The following is a 25,038-nucleotide window of genomic DNA, read 5'->3' as shown; positions in this document are numbered from 1 at the left end:
GGGGTTAATATCTTTATTATAGTGGGGGAGATGTTGGGGTGCAGGGAAAAAGGGGTTAATAACTTTTATAGTGGTGAAGATGTCGGTGAGCGGCGGAATAGGGGCTAATAAATTTTATTAGTGGCGGCGATATCGAGAGTGGCAGATTAGGGGTTAATAACTTAAATATACTGTTTGCAATGCGGGAGGGCCACAGTTTAGGGGTTAATAGGTAGTTTATGGGTGTTAGTGTACTTTGTAACAGTTTGGTTATGAGTTTTGTGTAACAGTTTTGTGGCGCAAAACTCATAACTACTGGTCTCAGATTGCGGAACGGATCGTGTCGGTATAGGCTGTAACGCAAGCATTTTAGCCTCACCGCAAAACTTGTAATGGAAGCGCTATGGAAATCCCAAACAAAAACATATTTTTTTAGTGTGGGGCTGACGTTGCGTTACAGGCTAAAATGCTTGCAAGACAGCAATACCGACAAGACTCGTAACGGCTGCATTCCGGTTTTTACGCTGAAATGGCAATTTTTTCCACGTTAAAACCCAAATGCAAAACTTGTAATCTAGGTGAATGTTAGCTGGATTTGCATAAAGAGGTGCTTTATGGTTAGCCAACTGAATCATCTTGTACAAGCAAGTATGTTGTTTTTTTGTAGCAAAACTAACCTTACAGGTACATTGTAGTATCTCCTTTAATGTGTTCCTAAAAATCCCTTTTATCTGATGTAGTGTATGAAATCGTTTACAAATAGTTTCTTTACCTTTGCTTTGTCAATTGAAATAGCTGCAATTCATTGTTGAATCATCCACCTATATTGACAATAGGAATACTTCTGAATACTAATTATAGAAAGGCAGCAGGTATGATCATTATCTTAGTGTAAGGGAGTGGGAGACATATGTACTAACATTTTAATTGCCATTAGCTCTCCCTATAACGCCTTGATATTAAAAACCTCTCCGCTCAGATGAGATATTCTAAAATGATCCTCCAACACTGCGAGATCCCTAGTGAAATATTCAAAAGGCAGATTTAGCTGAGCTCCTCCAACGGGCGTTCCCTGTATTTCTGTATGTGAAGGAGAGATAAGCCCATACAATATAGCACTGCATAACAGGATAGTTTTCCTGCATTTACACTTTGTGCATTCTATTTTATATCACTTTACACTCAAGACTAAATTGTATTACATTTAAACTTTGCAGTTTCTATTTTGTATTTTATTTTGTATATAGCAGTATATTTAGGATTGTGATTTTTCAAACTGTTTATGTCTTCACAGTTTCTGTAACTTTAACAAATTAGGCTCATAATTTGTGTGTGCATATATATATATATATATATATATATATATATTTATAAATTAGATAGTACTTTGCATGTTTTTTATTTAAATTAAAACTGAAAAACTGCCAGCTTCAGTTTCCCAGAGAGCGTCATTACTCTCTATGGGCCAGATAATTAAATATTTTCTAGTTTGGAGAGAGAATATAGTGCTGACTTCACAAGGGCAGAACTCACTGAATTTTCTAAGAAAAGGGGAGGACCCTGGAAATCCCAGAGATATGAGAAATGACTTCCATAGAAAGTAATGAAGCTCTCTGGGATACAAAATTTCACATGGGAGAGAGAAGGTAACTGGCGAACCCCTGGGGCTGATATAAAGGCTCTGTTTGCATCAATTCCATATTAAACTAAAATGTTTTCACTACAATTTAACTTGCGTTTGTCTATATTTTAGTATATATTACGTTTCTGTTAGTTAAAATAAGTGTATTGTGAATTTTGAGCAAACTTCACCTGCATACAGCTGGCAAGACAAATCAATGAGATCTGCTTGTTTATATGCTTAGAGAATTTCACAAGACTTGTGAGAGAGCTTCAGACATAGGGGGCCTATCTATCAAGCTCCGAAAGGAGCTTGATGGCCCGTGTTTCTGGCGAGTCTTCAAACTCGCCAGAAACAGCAGTTATGAAGCAGCGGTCACAAAGACTGCTGCTCCATAACCTTGTCCGCCTGAGCAGGCGGACAGGAATTGCAACAATTCAACCCGATCGAGTACGATCGGGTTGATTGACACCCCCTGCTGGCGGCTCATTGGCCACGAGTCTGCAGGGGCGGCGTTGCACCAGCAGCTCTTGCGAGCTGCTGGTGCAATATTAAATGCGGAGAGCGTATTGCTCTCCGCATTCAGCGATGTCTTGCGGACCTGATCCGCACTGTCAGATCAGGTCTGCAAGACATTTCTTAAATAGGCCTCATAGCCTCCCCTGTTCAGCCCAGGGACCCACCCTGTCCCTCCCACGTTCTGAAACTGTCAGTTTACAATGGAGAAAATACAAAGTGCAATGTAATTTTATACAAAGTCCTAAGTTATTAAAATAACACTGAAACTTTCAAAGCATAATCCTAATGTATAAAATTACTGCTAGATCAAAATTTTAATGTATACATTTACAAATGAGAAAGTACAAAGCTTAAATGCAATAATACTGAAAGGACCCAATCTTAAATGTAAAGTAACATAAAATACAATGCACAAAGTGTAAGTGTAACAACACTCTCATATCATGCAGTGCTATATTGCACTGGGCTTGTCTCTGCTTCACATACAGAAATGAGAGAGATCTCACCGTGCTGGAGAGTTCTGCCCTTTTTCTTTTGAAAATTCAGTGAGTTCAGCCTTTGTGAAGTCTGAAATACAATTTCTCTTTAAGCTGGATAATCTTTAAATATCAGGGCCTAAGTGTTTGCATTTGTGTGTAAAGAAATAGATAAGATTAGGACCCTTTGTGTATAAGTGAAAGATAAGTTGAGGAGGTCTGTCCTCCCTGCAAGCTAATCCCATTTAAATTGTTTATGGTTTCAGTTAGCAATACATCTATTTAATCAACAAAAATAAACCAAAAGCACATCATTTGAAACACATTAAGGGGAGACCAGTTTTATGTTATAGTGCACCTTTAATTGACCTTTGCAGTGTGAATTAATTGTAACAGGTTACATTGCTCTTTTATTTTTCTCAAAGTCAGCTGTTTCACACAGCTTTAAAGAGGTTGGCATCCAGTTGGTCCCAAGTCAGATCTTTGTGAACATTTCACTATAACCTACGGACAATTACATGCACGTTAGTGTACAAATACCAAGTTACACTGTTCTCTATGTATGTCTTAGATTTATTTATCTATTTTTTTCTTACATCCACGTAATCTTAAACATAGTATTGAAATACAGTTAAACAATGTTGTGAATTATTACTCGGTTTCAAGCTATTACACACTGTCCTATTGTGAAGTTGGTGTAAATAAATGTAGAACTGTATTAGGATATAATAATTTGCCATTTCTGACAATTTGTTTACTGTGAAAAGAAATTAATATATCCAAAGAGATGTACACAACTTTAGCTCTGCTCTCGGCCACAATAAACATGAGCATAAGTTTACTTAAAATTGTACATATGCGAAAGAGAAAGAAAACTGAGTTGTTGCTTCCAGTGAAAACCAACGGTTTACTTTTTATAGAACATACAATTTAGTGGTACGCCCCATAGAACTGACGCGTTTCACGCATGCGCACATGTGCTTCATCAGAGATGTAGCCTAAAACTAACAATATAAGAATCCATCCCTTTTTGCTTCACCTGTGAGAATTCTTTTTAACATAACGTAATTATGATTAAACTGTGTCCATCTATATTTTTGTTGTATGTTTCTAAATGAAAGTTTATGTCTTTGATAATGTTTCATTCTTATCTAATACACTTTTTGAACCATTTTGTTTTGTAGACGATATGAATAACTTTTATAAGGAGAAGACAAATAACCTTGATATTCAATATGACTACTCATCACTGATGCATTATCCAAGGTAATGGAGAAAAAGTAGCTGTTTGTTCTGTTTGTTCTCCTCTCCCCTCCTAATGTCCTTACATTACTCAATGGCCCAGATTTATCAAGGGTTCCATCTTCCGGCTTGCATGAGCGATATTGCAGCTCAGACCACAGCTTCTTAACCAATTTGCCACCTGTTACGTGACGTATCTGGACTTTTCCAACCGGGGAGATTGGCGGCTGCACGCGAGCATAGGCGACATTGCACACTATCCGTAGTGTGCAATGATAAATGTGGGGATGTGATGCCGGACGGACAGGGGTGAGGATGTACGCCCCTGTCCACCGGATTTTGTTTAATCTGGCCTAAGGGTTACAGGTCCAATGGCAATTACAAGCCTAGTAATTTCCAGTAAACCCTACATAATTACTAGACACTTTTCTTGTCTTGCTGAAGGATAACATATCAAACAAGTCTACATATTTTTAAAACAAGTTAAAATCTTGTTTGCTATACTTATTTTTCAATAGTTAAACTACACCCACCTCTTTTTTTTATTTTGAGAAACCAATCTGGGCTTGAATCCGCAGCTAACAAGGCTAGTCATAATGTTAGCACTTTGTTTTGCATTTTTCATTTGTTAAAGTCAATTAAGGGGAAATATGTAGCAGGGTTAGCCTTGAGAAGTCTGCAGTGTACCTTTTCAATTTTAAGAAATAGAAAAGCTACAATGACATGGAAAGGGGGCAAAATACAATTATATTGCAAAGTTGTTTTATAGTGCATATATTGCAAATTACTAGGTATTTGTTACAAAGCTGTTTTACTATGCATATAATACAAAGTTACTTTACTATGCATATAATACAAAGTTACTTTACTAAGCATACAGTATAATACAAAGTTACTTTACTATTTATACAGTATAATACAAAGTTACTTTACTGTGCATATAATACAGTTAATTTACTATGCATATAGTACAAAGTTACTTTACTATGCATATAATACAGTTACTTTACTATGCATATAATACAAAGTTACTTTACTATGCAAATAATACAAAGTTACTTTACTATGCATGTAATACCAAGTTACTTTACTATGCATATAATACAAAGTTACTTTACTATACATATAATACAAAGTTACTTTACTATGCATATAATACAAAGTTACTTTACTATACATATAATACAAAGTTACTTTACTATGCATATAATACAGTTACTTTACTATGCATATAATACAAAGTAACTTTACTATGCATATAATACAGTTATTTTACTATGCATATAATACAAAGTTACTTTACTATGCATATAATACAGTTATTTTACTATGCATATAATACAGTTACTTTACTATGCATATAGTACAGTTATTTTACTATGCATTTAATACAGTCACTTTGCTATGCATATAATACAAAGTTACTTTACTATGCATATAATACAGTTACTTTACTATGCATATAATACAGTTATTTTACTATGCATATAATACAGTTATTTTACTATGCATATAATACAGTTACTTTACTATGCATATAATACAAAGTTACTTTACTATGCATATAATACAGTTACTTTACTATGCATATAATACAAAGTTACTTTACTATGCATATAATACAGTTACTTTACTATGCATATAATAGTTATTTTACTATGCATATAATATAGTTATTTTACTATGCATATAATACAGTTACTTTACTATACATATAATATAGTTACTTTACTATGCATATAATACAGTTACTTTACTATGCATATAATACAAAGTTACTTTTCTATGCATATAATACAAAGTTACTTTACTATGCATAGTACAAAGTTACTTTACTATGCATACAGTATAATACAAAGTTACTTTACTATGCATATAATACAGTTACTTTACTATGCATATAGTACAAAGTTACTTTACTATGCATATAATACAAAGTTACTTTACTATACATATAATACAGTTACTTTGCTATGCATATAGTACAAAGTTACTTTACTATGCATATAGTACAAAGTTACTTTACTATGCATATAATGCAGTTACTTTACTATGCATATAGTACAAAGTTACCTTACTATGCATATAATACAAAGTTACTTTACTATGCATATAATACAAAGTTACTTTACTATGCATATAATACAAAGTTACTTTACTATCGGCTAGATTTAGAGTTCTGCGGCCAAAGGGATGCGTTAGCTACGCATGCTTTTTTCCCCCCGCACCTTTTAAATACCGCTGGTATTTAGAGTTCACAGAAGGGCTGCGTTTTCAGTGTGTTAGGCTCCAAAAAGGGAGCGTAGAGCATAATTTAACGCCACTGCAACTCTAAATTCCAGCGGTGCTTACGGACGCGGCCAGCTTCAAAAACGTGCTCGTGCACGATTCCCCCATAGAAAACAATGGGGCCATTTGATCTGAAAAAAAACCTAACACCTGCAAAAAAGCAGCGTTCAGCTCCTAACGCAGCCCCATTGTTTTCTATGGGGAAACACTTCCTACGTCTGCACCTAACACTCTAACATGTACCCCGAGTCTAAACACCCCTAACCTTACACTTATTAACCCCTATTCTGCCGCCCCCGCTATCGCTGACACCTGCATATTTTTTTAACCCTTAATCTGAGCTCCGTAAACCGCCGCTACCTACATTATCCCTATGTACCCCTAATCTGCTGCCCCTAACACCGCCGACCCCTATTTTATATTTATTAACCCCTAATCTGCCCCCCACAACGTCGCCTCCACCTACCTAAAATAATTAGCCCCTAATCTGCCGACCGAACCGCACCGCTACTATAATAAATGTATTAACCCCTAATCCGCCTCACTCCCGCCTCAATAACCCTATAATAAATAGTATTAACCCCTAATCTGCCCTCCCTAACATCGCCGACACCTAACTTCAAACATTAACCCCTAATCTGCCGACCGGAGCTCACCGCTATTCTAATAAATTTTTTAACCCCTAAAGCTAAGTCTAACCCTAACCCTAACACCCCCCTAAGTTAAATATAATTTAAATCTAACAAAATAAATTAACTATTATTAAATAACTTATTCCTATTTAAAGCTAAATACTTACCTGTAAAATAAACCCTAATATAGCTGCAATATAAATTATAATTATATTGTAGCTATTTTAGGATTAATATTTATTTTACAGGCAACTTTGTAATTATATTAACCAGGTAAAATAGCTATTAAATAGTTAATAACTATTTAATAGTTACCTAGTTAAAATAATTACAAAATTACCTATAAAATAAATCCTAACCTAAGTTACAATTAAACCTAACACTACACTATCAATAAATAAATTAAATAAAATACCTACAATTACCTACAATTAAACCTAACACTACACTATCAATAAATTAATTAAATACAATACCTACAAATAACTACAATTAAATAAACTAACTAAAGTACAAAAAATAAAAAAGAACTAAGTTACAAAAAATAAAAAAATATTTACAAACAGAAAAATATTACAACAATTTTAAACTAATTACACCTACTCTAAGCCCCCTAATAAAATAACAAAGACCCCCAAAATAAAAAAATGCCCTACCCTATTCTAAATTAAAAAAGTTCAAAGCTCTTTTACCTTACCAGCCCTTAAAAGGACCTTTTGTGGGGCATGCCCCAAATAATTCAGCTCTTTTGCCTGTAAAAAAAAACATACAATACCCCCCCCAACATTACAACCCACCACCCACATACCCCTAATCTAACCCAAACACCCCTTAAATAAACCTAACACTAAGCCCCTGAAGATCTCCCTACCTTGTCTTCACCTCACCGGGTTCAGCGATCGGTCCAGAAAAGGGTCCGAAGTCTTGATCCAAGCGGCGGCTGAAGAACTCCATCATCGGGCTGAAGTCGGAAGTCCATCATCGGGATGAAGTCTTCTATCAAGCTGCATCTTCAATCTTCTTTCTTCCGGAGCAGAGCCATCTTCTTCCCAGCCGACGCGGATCCAACCTCTTCAAGCGACGCCTACTCGCCGAATGACGGTTCCTTTAAATGACGTCATCCAAGATGGCGTCCCTCGAATTCCGATTGGCTGATAGGATTCTATCAGCCAATCGGAATTAAGGTAGGAATATTCTGATTGGCTGATGGAAGTTCAATCCGATTGGCTGATCCAATCAGCCAATCAGATTGAGCTTGCATTCTATTGGCTGTTCCGATCAGCCAATAGAATGCGAGCTGAATCTGATTGGCTGATCGGATCAGCCAATCGGATTGAACTTGATTCTGATTGGCTGATTCCATCAGCCAATCAGAATTTTCCTACCTTAATTCCGATTGGCTGACAGAATCCTATCAGCCAATCGGAATTCGAGGGACGCCATCTTGGATGACGTCCCTTAAAGGAACCTTCATTCTTCAGTTGGAAGTCGGAAGAAGATTGATCCGCGCTGGAGGTCTTCACGATGGAGCTGTTCCTCATCGGATGAAGATAGACGATGCCGCTTGGATCAAGATGGTTGCCGGTCCGGATCGCCTCTTCTTCCCGGATAGGATGAAGACTTTGGAGCCTCTTCTGGACCTCTTCAGCCGCCGGATTATGGATCGCCAGCCCCCGCTTGGGCTTGGATGAAGATTTCGGAGCCAGGACGGATCGGTGTGATACCCGGCGAGGTGAAGATAAGGTAGGAAGATCTTCAGGGGCTTAGTGTTAGGTTTATTTAAGGGGGGTTTGGGTTAGATTAGGGGTATGTGGGTGGTGGGTTTTAATGTTGGGGGGGGTATTGTATGTGTTTTTTTTTACAGGCAAAAGAGCTGAATTCTTTGGGGCATGCCCCACAAAAGGTCCTTTTAAGGGCTGGTAAGGTAAAAGAGCTTTGAACTTTTTTAATTTAGAATAGGGTAGGGCATTTTTTTTATTTTGGGGGGCTTTGTTATTTTATTAGGGGGCTTAGAGTAGGTGTAATTAGTTTAAAATTGTTGTAATATTTTTCTTATGTTTGTAAATTATTTTTTTATTTTTTGTAACTTAGTTCTTTTTTATTTTTTGTACTTTAGTTAGTTTATTTAAATGTATTTATTTGTAGGTATTGTATTTAATTAATTTATTGATAGTGTAGTGTTAGGTTTAATTGTAGGTAATTGGAGGTATTTTATTTAATTAATTTATTGATAGTGTAGTGTTAGGTTTAATTGTAACTTAGGTTAGGATTTATTTTACAGGTAATTTTGTAATTATTTTAACTAGGTAACTATTAAATAGTTATTAACTATTTAATAGCTATTGTACCTGGTTAAAATAATTACAAAGTTACCTGTAAAATAAATATAAATCCTAAAATAGCTACAATATAATTATAATTTATATTGTAGCTATATTAGGGTTTATTTTACAGGTAAGTATTTAGCTTTAAATAGGAATAATTTATTTAATAATAGTTAATTTATTTTGTTAGATTTAAATTATATTTAAGTTAGGGGGGTGTTAGGGTTAGGGTTAGAATTAGCTTTAGGGGTTAAACAATTTATTAGAATAGCGGTGAGCTCCGGTCGGCAGATTAGGGGTTAATGCTTGAAGTTAGGTGTCGGCGATGTTAGGGAGGGCAGATTAGGGGTTAATACTATTTATTATAGGGTTATTGAGGCGGGAGTGAGGCGGATTAGGGGTTAATAACTTTATTATAATAGCGGCGCGGTCCGGTCGGCAGATTAGGGGTTAATAAGTGTAGGCAGGTGGAGGCGATGTTGAGGGGGGCAGATTAGGGGTTAATAAATATAATATAGGGGTCGGCGGTGTTAGGGGCAGCAGATTAGGGGTACATAAGTATAACGTACCTAGCGGCGGCGTGCAGATGGCAGATTAGGGGTTAAACATTCTTAATAGAGTGGCAGCGATGTGGGGGGACCTCGGTTTAGGGGTACATAGGTAGTTTATGGTTGTTAGTGTACTTTAGAGCACAGGAGTTAAGAGCTTTATAAACCGGCGTTAGCCCAGAAAGCTCTTAACTCCTGTTTTTTTTCTGCGGCTGGAGTTTTGTCATTAGATTTCTAACGCTCACTTCAGCCACGACTCTAAATACCGGCGTTAGAAAGATCCCATTGAAAAGATAGAATACGCAATTGACGTAAGGGGATTTGCGGTATGGAAAAGTCGCGGCTGGAAAGTGAGCGTTAGACCCTTTCCTGACTGACTCCAAATACCAGAGGGTGGTAAAAACCAGCGTTAGGACCCTCTAACGCTGGTTTTCACGGCTACCGCCCAACTCTAAATCTAGCCGTATGCATATAATACAGTTACTTTACTATGCATATAATACAGTTATTTTATTATGCATATAGTACAAAGTTACTTTACTATGCATATAATACAGTTATTTTATTATGCATATAGTACAAAGTTACTTTACCATGCATATAATACAAAGTCACTTTACTATGCAAATAATACAGTTACTTTACTATGCATATAATACAAAGTTACTTTACTATGCATATAATACAAAGTTACTTTACTATGCATATAATACAAAGTTACTTTACTATGCATATTATACAGTTACTTTACTATGCATATAATAAAGTGACTTTACTATGCATATAATACAGTTACTTTACTATGCATATAACACAAAGTTACTTTACTATGCATATAATACAGTTACTTTACTATGCATATAATACAGTTACTTTACTATGCATATAGTACAAAGTTACTTTACTATGCATATAATACAAAGTTACTTTACTATGCATATAATACAAAGTTACTTTACTATGCATATAATACAGTTATTTTATTATGCATATAATACAGTTACTTTACTATGCATATAATACAGTTACTTTACTATGCATATAATACAGAGTTACTTTACTATGTATATAATACAAAGTTACTTTACTATGCATATAATACAGTTACTTTACTATGCATATAATACAGTTATTTTATTATGCATATAGTACAAAGTTACTTTACTATGCATATAATACAAAGTTACTTTACTATGCATATAATACAAAGTTACTTTACTATGCATGTAATACAGTTATTTTATTATGCATACAGTACAAAGTTACTTTACTATGCATATAATACAAAGTTACTTTACTATGCATATAATACAGTTACTTTACTATGCATATAGTACAAAATTACTTTACTATGCATATAATACAGTTACTTTACTATGCATATAATACAAAGTTACTTTACTATGCATATAATACAAAGTTACTTTACTATGCATATAATACAAAGTTACTTTACTATGCATATAATACAGTTACTTTACTATGCATATAATACAAAGTTATTTTACTATGCATATAATACAAAGTTACTTTGCTATGCATAATACAGTTACTTTACTATGCATAATACAGTTACTTTACTATGCATATAATACAGTTACTTTACTATGCATATAATACAGTTACTTTACTATGTATATAATACAAAGTTACTTTACTATGCATATAATACAGTTACTTTACTATGCATATAATACAAAGTTACTTTACTATGCATATAATACAGTTACTTTACTATGCATATAATACAGTTACTTTACTATGCATATTATACAGTTACGTTACTATGCATATAATACAGTTACTTTACTATGCATATAATACAAAGTTACTTTACTATGCATATAATACAAAGTTACTTTACTATGCATATAATGCAGTTACTTTTCTATGCATATAATACAAAGTTACTTTACTATGCATATAATACAAAGTTACTTTACTATGCATATAATACAAAGTTACTTTACTATGCATATAATACAAAGTTACTTTACTATGCATATAATACAGTTACTTTACTATGCATATAATACAAAGTTACTTTACTATGCATATAATACAGTTACTTTACTATGCATATAATACAGTTACTTTACTATGCATATATTACAAAGTTACTTTACTATGCATATAATACAGTTACTTTACTATGCATATAATACAAATTACTTTACTATGCATATAATACAAAGTTACTTTACTATGCATATAATACAAATTACTTTACTATGCATATTATACAGTTAATTTACTATGCATATAATACAGTTACTTTACTATGCATATAATACAAATTACTTTACTATGCATATAATACAAAGTTACTTTACTATGCATATAATACAAATTACTTTACTATGCATATAATACAGTTACTTTACTATGCATATAATACAAATTACTTTACTATGCATATAATACAAAGTTACTTTACTATGCATATAATACAAATTACTTTACTATGCATATAATACAAAGTTACTTTACTATGCATATAGTACAAAGTTACTTTACTATGCATATTATAAAGTTACGTTACTATGCATATAATACAAAGTTACTTTACAATGCATATAATACAGTTACTTTACTATGCATATAATACTGTTACTTTACTATGCATATAATACAAAGTTACTTTACTATGCATATAATACAAAGTTACTTTACTATGCATATTATACAGTTACTTTACTATGCATATAATACAGTTACTTTACTATGCATATAATACAGTTACTTTACTATGCATATAATACAAAGTTACTTTACTATGCATATAATACAGTTACTTTACTATGCATATAGTACAAAGTTACTTTACTATGCATATAATACAAAGTTACTTTACTATGCATATAATACAAAGTTACTTTACTATGCATATAATACAGTTATTTTAATATGCATATAATACAGTTACTTTACTATGCATATAATACAGTTACTTTACTATGCATATACTACAAAGTTACTTTACTATGCATATAATACAGAGTTACTTTGCTATGCATATAATACAAAGTTACTTTACTATGCATATAATACAAAGTTACTTTACTATGCATATAATACAGTTACTTTACTATGCATATAATACAGTTATTTTATTATGCATATAGTACAAAGTTACTTTACTATGCATATAATACAAAGTTACTTTACTATGTATATAATACAAAGTTACTTTACTATGCATATAATACAAAGTTACTTTACTATGCATATTATACAAAGTTACTTTACTATGAATATAATACAGTTAATTTACTATGCATATAGTACAACATTACTTTACTATGCATATACTACAGTTACTTTACTATGCATATAATACAAAGTTACTTTACTATGCATATAATACAAAGTTACTTTACTATGCATATAATACAAAGTTACTTTACTATGCATATAATACAGTTACTTTACTATGCATATAATACAAAGTTACTTTACTATACATATAATACAAAGTTACTTTGCTATGCATAATACAGTTACTTTACTATGCATATAATTCAAAGTTACTTTACAATGCATAATACAGTTACTTTACTATGCATATAATACAGTTACTTTACTATGCATATAATACAGTTACTTTACTATGTATATAATACAAAGTTACTTTACTATGCATATAATACAGTTACTTTACTATGCATATAATACAAAGTTACTTTACTATGCATATAATACAGTTACTTTACTATGCATATAATACAAAGTTACTTTACTATGCATATAATACAAAGTTACTTTACTATGCATGTAATACAGTTATTTTATTATGCATACAGTACAAAGTTACTTTACTATGCATATAATACAAAGTTACTTTACTATGCATATAATACAGTTACTTTACTATGCATATAGTACAAAATTACTTTACTATGCATATAATACAGTTACTTTACTATGCATATAATACAAAGTTACTTTACTATGCATATAATACAAAGTTACTTTACTATGCATATAATACAGTTACTTTACTATGCATATAATACAAAGTTATTTTACTATGCATATAATACAAAGTTACTTTGCTATGCATAATACAGTTACTTTACTATGCATAATACAGTTACTTTACTATGCATATAATACAGTTACTTTACTATGCATATAATACAGTTACTTTACTATGTATATAATACAAAGTTACTTTACTATGCATATAATACAGTTACTTTACTATGCATATAATACAAAGTTACTTTACTATGCATATAATACAGTTACTTTACTATGCATATAATACAAAGTTACTTTACTATGCATATAATACAGTTACTTTACTATGCATATTATACAGTTACGTTACTATGCATATAATACAGTTACTTTACTATGCATATAATACAAAGTTACTTTACTATGCATATAATGCAGTTACTTTTCTAAGCATATAATACAAAGTTACTTTACTATGCATATAATACAGTTACTTTACTATGCATATAATACAAAGTTACTTTACTATGCATATAATACAAAGTTACTTTACTATGCATATAATGCAGTTACTTTTCTATGCATATAATACAAAGTTACTTTACTATGCATATAATACAAAGTTACTTTACTATGCATATAATACAAAGTTACTTTACTATGCATATAATACAAAGTTACTTTACTATGCATATAATACAGTTACTTTACTATGCATATAATACAAAGTTACTTTACTATGCATATAATACAAAGTTACTTTACTATGCATATAATACAGTTACTTTACTATGCATATAATACAGTTACTTTACTATGCATATAATACAAAGTTACTTTACTATGCATATAATACAGTTACTTTACTATGCATATAATACAAATTACTTTACTATGCATATAATACAAAGTTACTTTACTATGCATATAATACAAATTACTTTACTATGCATATTATACAGTTAATTTACTATGCATATAATACAGTTACTTTACTATGCATATAATACAAATTACTTTACTATGCATATAATACAAAGTTACTTTACTATGCATATAATACAAATTACTTTACTATGCATATAATACAGTTACTTTACTATGCATATAATACAAATTACTTTACTATGCATATAATACAAAGTTACTTTACTATGCATATAATACAAATTACTTTACTATGCATATAATACAAAGTTACTTTACTATGCATATAGTACAAAGTTACTTTACTATGCATATTATAAAGTTACGTTACTATGCATATAATACAAAGTTACTTTACAATGCATATAATACAGTTACTTTACTATGCATATAATACTGTTACTTTACTATGCATATAATACAAAGTTACTTTACTATGCATATAATACAAAGTTACTTTACTATGCATATTATACAGTTACTTTACTATGCATATAATACAGTTACTTTACTATGCATATAATACAGTTACTTTACTATGCATATAATACAAAGTTACTTTACTATGCATATAATACAGTTACTTTACTATGCATATAGTACAAAGTTACTTTACTATGCATATAATACAAAGTTACTTTACTATGCATATAATACAAAGTTACTTTACTATGCATATAATACAGTTATTTTAATATGCATATAATACAGTTACTTTACTATGCATATAATACAGTTACTTTACTATGCATATACTACAAAGTTACTTTACTATGCATATAATACAGAGTTACTTTGCTATGCATATAATACAAAGTTACTTTACTATGCATATAATACAAAGTTACTTTACTATGCATATAATACAGTTACTTTACTATGCATATAATACAGTTATTTTATTATGCATATAGTACAAAGTTACTTTACTATGCATATAATACAAAGTTACTTTACTATGTATATAATACAAAGTTACTTTACTATGCATATAATACAAAGTTACTTTACTATGCATATTATACAAAGTTACTTTACTATGAATATAATACAGTTAATTTACTATGCATATAGTACAAAATTACTTTACTATGCATATACTACAGTTACTTTACTATGCATATAATACAAAGTTACTTTACTATGCATATAATACAAAGTTACTTTACTATGCATATAATACAAAGTTACTTTACTATGCATATAATACAAAGTTACTTTACTATGCATATAATACAGTTACTTTACTATGCATATAATACAAAGTTACTTTACTATACATATAATACAAAGTTACTTTGCTATGCATAATACAGTTACTTTTCTATGCATATAATTCAAAGTTACTTTACAATGCATAATACAGTTACTTTACTATGCATATAATACAGTTACTTTACTATGCATATAATACAGTTACTTTACTATGTATATAATACAAAGTTACTTTACTATGCATATAATACAGTTACTTTACTATGCATATAATACAAAGTTACTTTACTATGCATATAATACAGTTACTTTACTATGCATATAATACAAAGTTACTTTACTATGCATATAATACAAAGTTACTTTACTATGCATATAATACAGTTACTTTACTATGCATATTATACAGTTACGTTACTATGCATATAATACAGTTACTTTACTATGCATATAATACAAAGTTACTTTACTATGCATATAATGCAGTTACTTTACTATGCATATAATACAAAGTTGTTTTACTATGCATATAATACAAAGTTACTTTGCTATGCATAATACAATTACTTTACTATGCATAATACAGTTACTTTACTATGCATATAATACAGTTACTTTACTATGCATATAATACAGTTACTTTACTATGTATATAATACAAAGTTACTTTACTATGCATATAATACAGTTACTTTACTATGCATATAATACAAAGTTACTTTACTATGCATATAATACAGTTACTTTACTATGCATATAATACAAAGTTACTTTACTATGCATATAATACAGTTACTTTACTATGGCCTAGATTTGGAGTTTGGCGGTAAAAGGGCTGTTAACGCTCCGCAGGCTTTTTTCTGGCCGCACCATAAAATTAACTCTGGTATCGAGAGTTCAAACAAATGCTGCGTTATGCTCCAAAAAAGGAGCGTAGAGCATTTTTACCGCAAATGCAACTCTCGATACCAGAGTTGCTTACGGACGCGGCCGGCCTCAAAAACGTGCTCGTGCACGATATCCCCATAGGAAACAATGGGGCTGTTTGAGCTGAAAAAAAACCTAACACCTGCAAAAAAGCAGCGTTCAGCTCCTAACGCAGCCCCATTGTTTCCTATGGGGAAACACTTCCTACGTCTGCACCTAACACCCTAACATGAACCCCGAGTCTAAACACCCCTAACCTTACACTTATTAACCCCTAATCTGCCGCCCCCGCTATCGCTGACCCCTGCATATTTTTTTAACCCCTAATCTGCCGCTCCGTAAACCGCCGCAACCTACGTTATCCCTATGTACCCCTAATCTGCTGCCCTAACATCGACGACCCCTATATTATATTTATTAACCCCTAATCTGCCCCCCTCAATGTCGCCGACACCTGCCTACACTTATTAACCCCTAATCTGCCGAGCGGACCTGAGCGCTACTATAATAAAGTTATTAACCCCTAATCCGCCTCACTAACCCTATCATAAATAGTATTAACCCCCTAATCTGCCCTCCCTAACATCGCCGACACCTACCTTCAATTATTAACCCCTAATCTGACGACCGGAGCTCACCGCTATTCTAATAAATGTATTAACCCCTAAAGCTAAGTCTAACCCTAACACTAACACCCCCCTAACTTAAATATAATTTACATCTAACGAAATAAATTAACTCTTATTAAATAAATTATTCCTATTTAAAGCTAAATACTTACCTGTAAAATAAATCCTAATATAGCTACAATATAAATTATAATTATATTATAGCTATTTTAGGATTAATATTTATTTTACAGGCAACTTTGTATTTATTTTAACCAGGTACAATAGCTATTAAATAGTTAAGAACTATTTAATAGCTAAAATAGTTAAAATAATAACAAATTTACCTGTAAAATAAATCCTAACCTAAGATATAATTAAACCTAACACTACCCTATCAATAAATTAATTAAATAAAATACCTACAATTAACCTAACACTACACTATCAATAAATTAATTAAACACAATTGCTACAAATAAATACAATTAAATAAACTATCTAAAGTACAAAAAATAAAAAAGAACTAAGTTACAAAAAATAAAAAAATATTTACAAACATAAGAAAAATATTACAACAATTTTAAACTAATTACACCTACTCTAAGCCCCCTAATAAAATAACAAAGACCCCCAAAATAAAAAATTCCCTACCCTATTCTAAATTAAAAAAGTTACAAGCTCTTTTACCTTACCAGCCCTGAACAGGGCCCTTTGCGGGGCATGCCCCAAGAATTTCAGCTCTTTTGCCTGTAAAAGAATAAATACAATACCCCCCCCCCCCAACATTACAACCCACCACCCACATACCCCTAATCTAACCCAAACCCCCCTTAAATAAACCTAACACTAAGCCCCTGAAGATCTTCCTACCTTGTCTTCACCATCCAGGTATCACCGATCCGTCCTGGCTCCAACATCTTCATCCAACCCAAGCGGGGGTTGGCGATCCATAATCCGGTGCTGAAGAGGTCCAGAAGAGGCTCCAAAGTCTTCCTCCTATCCGGCAAGAAGAGGACATCCGGACCGGCAAACATCTTCTCCAAGCGGCATCTTCGATCTTCTTCCATCTGGAGCGAAGCGGCAGGATCCTGAAGACCTCCAGCGCGGAACATCCATCCGGACCGACGACTGAACGACGAATGACTGTTCCTTTAAGGGACGTCATCCAAGATGGCGTCCCTCGAATTCCGATTGGCTGATAGGATTCTATCAGCCAATCGGAATTAAGGTAGGAAAATTCTGATTGGCTGATGGAATCAGCCAATCAGAATCTAGTTCAATCCGATTGGCCGATCCAATCAGCCAATCAGATTGAGCTCGCATTCTATTGGCTGTTCCGATCAGCCAATAGAATGCGAGCTCAATCTGACTGGCTGATTGGATCGGCCAATCGGATTGAACTAGATTCTGATTGGCTGATTCCATCAGCCAATCAGAAAATTCCTACCTTAATTCCGATTGGCTGATAGAATCCTATCAGCCAATCGGAATTCGAGGGACGCCATCTTGGATGACGTCCCTTAAAGGAACAGTCATTCGTCGTTCAGTCGTCGGTCCGGATGGATGTTCCGCGCTGGAGGTCTTCAGGATCCTGCCGCTTCGCTCCGGATGGAAGAAGATCGAAGATGCCGCTTGGAGAAGATGTTTGCCGGTCCGGATGTCCTCTTCTTGCCGGATAGGAGGAAGACTTTGGAGCCTCTTCTGGACCTCTTCAGCACCGGATTATGGATCGCCAACCCCCGCTTGGGTTGGATGAAGATGTTGGAGCCAGGACGGATCGGTGATACCTGGATGGTGAAGACAAGGTAGGAAGATCTTCAGGGGCTTAGTGTTAGGTTTATTTAAGGGGGGTTTGGGTTAGATTAGGGGTATGTGGGTGGTGGGTTGTAATGTTGGGGGGGGGTATTGTATTTATTCTTTTACAGGCAAAAGAGCTGAAATTCTTGGGGCATGCCCCGCAAAGGGCCCTGTTCAGGGCTGGTAAGGTAAAAGAGCTTGTAACTTTTTTAATTTAGAATAGGGTAGGGAATTTTTTATTTTGGGGGTCTTTGTTATTTTATTAGGGGGCTTAGAGTAGGTGTAATTAGTTTAAAATTGTTGTAATATTTTTCTTATGTTTGTAAATATTTTTTTATTTTTTGTAACTTAGTTCTTTTTTATTTTTTGTACTTTAGATAGTTTATTTAATTGTATTTATTTGTAGCAATTGTGTTTAATTAATTTATTGATAGTGTAGTGTTAGGTTAATTGTAGGTAGTTTATTTAATTAATTTATTGATAGGGTAGTGTTAGGTTTAATTATATCTTAGGTTAGGATTTATTTTACAGGTAAATTTGTTATTATTTTAACTATTTTAGCTATTAAATAGTTCTTAACTATTTAATAGCTATTGTACCTGGTTAAAATAAATACAAAGTTGACTGTCAAATAAATATTAATCCTAAAATAGCTATAATATAATTATAATTTATATTGTAGCTATATTAGGATTTATTTTACAGGTAAGTATTTAGCTTTAAATAGGAATAATTTATTTAATAAGAGTTAATTTATTTTGTTAGATGTAAATTATATTTAAGTTAGGGGGGTGTTAGTGTTAGGGTTAGACTTAGCTTTAGGGGTTAATACATTTATTAGAATAGCGGTGAGCTCCGGTCGTCAGATTAGGGGTTAATAATTGAAGGTAGGTGTCGGCGATGTTAGGGAGGGCAGATTAGGGGGTTAATACTATTTATGATAGGGTTAGTGAGGCGGATTAGGGGTTAATAACTTTATTATAGTAGCGCTCAGGTCCGCTCGGCAGATTAGGGGTTAATAAGTGTAGGCAGGTGTCGGCGACGTTGAGGGGGGCAGATTAGGTGTTAATAAATATAATATAGGGGTCGGCGGTGTTAGGGGTAGCAGATTAGGGGTACATAGGGATAACGTAGGTGACGGCGCTTTGCGGTCGGAAGATTAGGGGTTAATTATTTTAAGTAGCTGGCGGCGACGTTGTGGGGGGCAGGTTAGGGGTTAATAAATGTAATACAGGGGTCGGCGGGGTTAGGGGCAGCAGATTAGGGGTACATAAGTATAACGTAGGTGGCGGTCGGCAGATTAGGGGTTAAAAATTTTAATCGAGTGGCGGCGATGTGGGGGGAGCTCGGTTTAGGGGTACATAGGTATTTTATGGGTGTTAGTGTACTTTAGGGTACAGTAGTTAAGAGCTTTATGAACCGGCATTAGCCAGAAAGCTCTTAACTCCTGCTATTTTCAGGCGGCTGGAGTTTTGTCGTTAGAGCTCTAACGCTCACTTCAGAAACGACTCTAAATACCGGCGTTAGAAAGATCCCATTGAAAATATAGGCTACGCAAATGGCGTAGGGGGATCTGCGGTATTGAAAAGTCGCGGCTGAAAAGTGAGCGTTAGACCCTTTAATCACTGACTCCAAATACCAGCGGGCGGCCAAAACAAGCGTTAGGAGCCTCTAACGCTGGTTTTGACGGCTACCGCCGAACTCCAAATCTAGGCCTATGCATATTATACAGTTACGTTACTATGCATATAATACAGTTACTTTACTATGCATATAATACAAAGTTACTTTACTATGCATATAATGCAGTTACTTTTCTAAGCATATAATACAAAGTTACTTTACTATGCATATAATACAGTTACTTTACTATGCATATAATACAAAGTTACTTTACTATGCATATAATACAAAGTTACTTTACTATGCATATAATGCAGTTACTTTTCTATGCATATAATACAAAGTTACTTTACTATGCATATAATACAAAGTTACTTTACTATGCATATAATACAAAGTTACTTTACTATGCATATAATACAAAGTTACTTTACTATGCATATAATACAAAGTTACTTTACTATGCATATAATACAGTTACTTTACTATGCATATAATACAAAGTTACTTTACTATGCATATAGTACAAAGTTACTTTACTATGCATATAATACAGTTACTTTACTATGCATATAATACAGTTACTTTACTATGCATATAATACAAAGTTACTTTACTATGCATATAATACAAAGTTACTTTACTATGCATATAATACAGTTACTTTACTATGCATATAATACAAATTACTTTACTATGCATATAATACAAAGTTACTTTACTATGCATATAATACAAATTACTTTACTATGCATATTATACAGTTAATTTACTATGCATATAATACAGTTACTTTACTATGCATATAATACAAATTACTTTACTATGCATATAATACAAAGTTACTTTACTATGCAAACTTGAATCTGTGCAAAGGAGGGCTACCAAAATGGTACATGGTCTAAAAAATAAAACTTACCAGGATAGGCTCAATGACCTAAATATGTATAGCTTAGAGGAGAGAAGGGAAAGAGGTGATATGATAGCAACTTTCAAGTACATTAAAGGGTTTAGTAAAACTGAGGCTGTGGGTATTTTACATAAAATGGAAAATTCAAGAACAAGGGGTCATGAGCTCAAGCTAAAGGGTAGTAGATTCAGGAGTAATTTGAGGAAGCACTTCTTTACAGAAAGAGTGATTGATTTATGGAATAAACTTCCTCAAGAGGTAGTAGCAACAAACACTGTGGGGGACTTTAAAAATGCATGGGACAAGCATAGGGCTATCCTACGAACTAGATAAGTTTATACTGTTAGGTAAGGTGGGGCAGACTTGCTGGGCCTATGGCTCTTATCTGCCGTCAATATCTATGTTTCTATGTTTCTATGTTTCTATAATACAAATTACTTTACTATGCATATAATACAAAGTTACTTTACTATGCATATAATACAAATTACTTTACTATGCATATAATACAAAGTTACTTTACTATGCATATAGTACAAAGTTACTTTACTATGCATATTATAAAGTTACGTTACTATGCATATAATACAAAGTTACTTTACAATGCATATAATACAGTTACTTTACTATGCATATAATACTGTTACTTTACTATGCATATAATACAAAGTTACTTTACTATGCATATAATACAAAGTTACTTTACTATGCATATTATACAGTTACTTTACTATGCATATAATACAGTTACTTTACTATGCATATAATACAGTTACTTTACTATGCATATAATACAAAGTTACTTTACTATGCATATAATACAGTTACTTTACCATGCATATAATACAGTTACTTTACTATGCATATAGTACAAAGTTACTTTACTATGCATATAATACAAAGTTACTTTCCTATGCATATAATACAAAGTTACTTTACTATGCATATAATACAGTTATTTTAATATGCATATAATACAGTTACTTTACTATGCATATAATACAGTTACTTTACTATGCATATACTACAAAGTTACTTTACTATGCATATAATACAGAGTTACTTTACTATGCATATAATACAAAGTTACTTTACTATGCATATAATACAAAGTTACTTTACTATGCATATAATACAGTTACTTTACTATGCATATAATACAGTTATTTTATTATGCATATAGTATAAAGTTACTTTACTATGCATATAATACAAAGTTACTTTACTATGTATATAATACAAAGTTACTTTACTATGCATATAATACAAAGTTACTTTACTATGCACATTATACAAAGTTACTTTACTATGAATATAATACAGTTAATTTACTATGCATATAGTACAAAATTACTTTACTATGCATATACTACAGTTACTTTACTATGCATATAATACAAAGTTACTTTACCATGCATATAATACAAAGTTACTTTACTATGCATATAATACAAAGTTACTTTACTATGCATATAATACAAAGTTACTTTACTATGCATATAATACAGTTACTTTACTATGCATATAATACAAAGTTACTTTACTATACATATAATACAAAGTTACTTTGCTATGCATAATACAGTTACTTTACTATGCATATAATTCAAAGTTACTTTACAATGCATAATACAGTTACTTTACTATGCATATAATACAGTTACTTTACTATGCATATAATACAGTTACTTTACTATGTATATAATACAAAGTTACTTTACTATGCATATAATACAGTTACTTTACTATGCATATAATACAAAGTTACTTTACTATGCATATAATACAGTTACTTTACTATGCATATAATACAAAGTTACTTTACTATGCATATAATACAAAGTTACTTTACTATGCATATAATACAGTTACTTTACTATGCATATTATACAGTTACCTTACTATGCATATAATACAGTTACTTTACTATGCATATAATACAAAGTTACTTTACTATGCATATAATGCAGTTACTTTTCTATGCATATAATACAAAGTTACTTTACTATGCATATAATACAAAGTTACTTTACTATGCATATAATACAGTTACTTTACTATGCATATAATACAAAGTTACTTTACTATGCATATAATGCAGTTACTTTTCTATGCATATAATACAAAGTTACTTTACTATGCATATAATACAAAGTTACTTTACTATGCATATAATACAGTTACTTTACTATGCATATAATACAAAGTTACTTTACTATGCATATAATACAGTTACTTTATTATGCATATAATACAGTTACTTTACTATGCATATAATACAAAGTTACTTTACTATGCATATAATACAAAGTTACTTTACTATGCATATAATACAGTTACTTTACTATGCGTATAATACAAATTACTTTACTATGCATATAATACAAAGTTACTTTACTATGCATATAATACAAATTACTTTACTATGCATATAATACAGTTACTTTACTATGCATATAATACAGTTACTTTACTATGCATATAATACAAATTACTTTACTATGCATATAATACAAAGTTACTTTACTATGCATATAATACAAATTACTTTACTATGCATATAATACAGTTACTTTACTATGCATATAATACAAATTACTTTACTATGCATATAATACAAAGTTACTTTACTATGCATATAATACAAATTACTTTACTATGCATATAATACAAAGTTACTTTACTATGCATATAGTACAAAGTTACTTTACTATGCATATTATACAGTTACGTTACTATGCATATAATACAAAGTTACTTTACAATGCATATAATACAGTTACTTTACTATGCATATAATACAGTTACTTTACTATGCATATTATACAGTTACGTTACTATGCATATAATACAGTTACTTTACTATGCATATAATACAGTTACTTTACTATGCATATTATACCGTTACGTTACTATACATATAATACAGTTACTTTACTATGCATATAATACATTTACTTTACTATGCATATAATACAGTTACTTTACTATGCATATTATACAGTTACGTTACTATACATATAATACAGTTACTTTACTATGCATATAATACAAAGTTACTTTACTATGCATATAATACAAAGTTACTTTACTATGCATTTAATACAGTTACTTTACTATGCATATAATACAAAGTTACTTTACTATGCATATAATACAGTTACTTTACTATGCATATTATACAGTTACGTTACTATACATATAATACAGTTACTATACTATGCATATAATACAGTTACTTTACTATGCATATAATACAGTTAGTTTACTATGCATATAATACAGTTACTTTACTATGCATATAATACAGTTACTTTACTATGCATATTATACAGTTACGTTACTATGCATATAATACAGTTACTTTACTATGTATATTATACAAATTACGTTACTATGCATATAATACAAATTGCTTTACTATGCAGAAATATA

The 25,038-nt window shown here is 31.7% G+C and overlaps 1 protein-coding gene across 1 annotated transcript in view; it reads left to right on the top strand.

The window, feature by feature from the left end:
• Window positions 1-25,038, top strand: part of LOC128655237 (astacin-like metalloendopeptidase) — a 100,282-nt gene that overhangs the window by 19,012 nt on the left and 56,232 nt on the right. Inside the window, exon 9 of the mRNA XM_053708903.1 lies at window positions 3,780-3,861. Within this exon, the coding sequence (XP_053564878.1) occupies window positions 3,780-3,861 (82 nt within the window). The remainder of the gene's footprint in view (window positions 1-3,779; window positions 3,862-25,038) is intronic.

This window comes from Bombina bombina, chromosome 4, assembly GCF_027579735.1.
Source record: "Bombina bombina isolate aBomBom1 chromosome 4, aBomBom1.pri, whole genome shotgun sequence".
NCBI classification, from domain to species: Eukaryota; Metazoa; Chordata; class Amphibia; order Anura; family Bombinatoridae; genus Bombina; species Bombina bombina.
The sequence above is the reverse complement of the archived record's forward strand: the minus strand, read 5'-3'. Positions and strand labels throughout refer to the sequence as shown.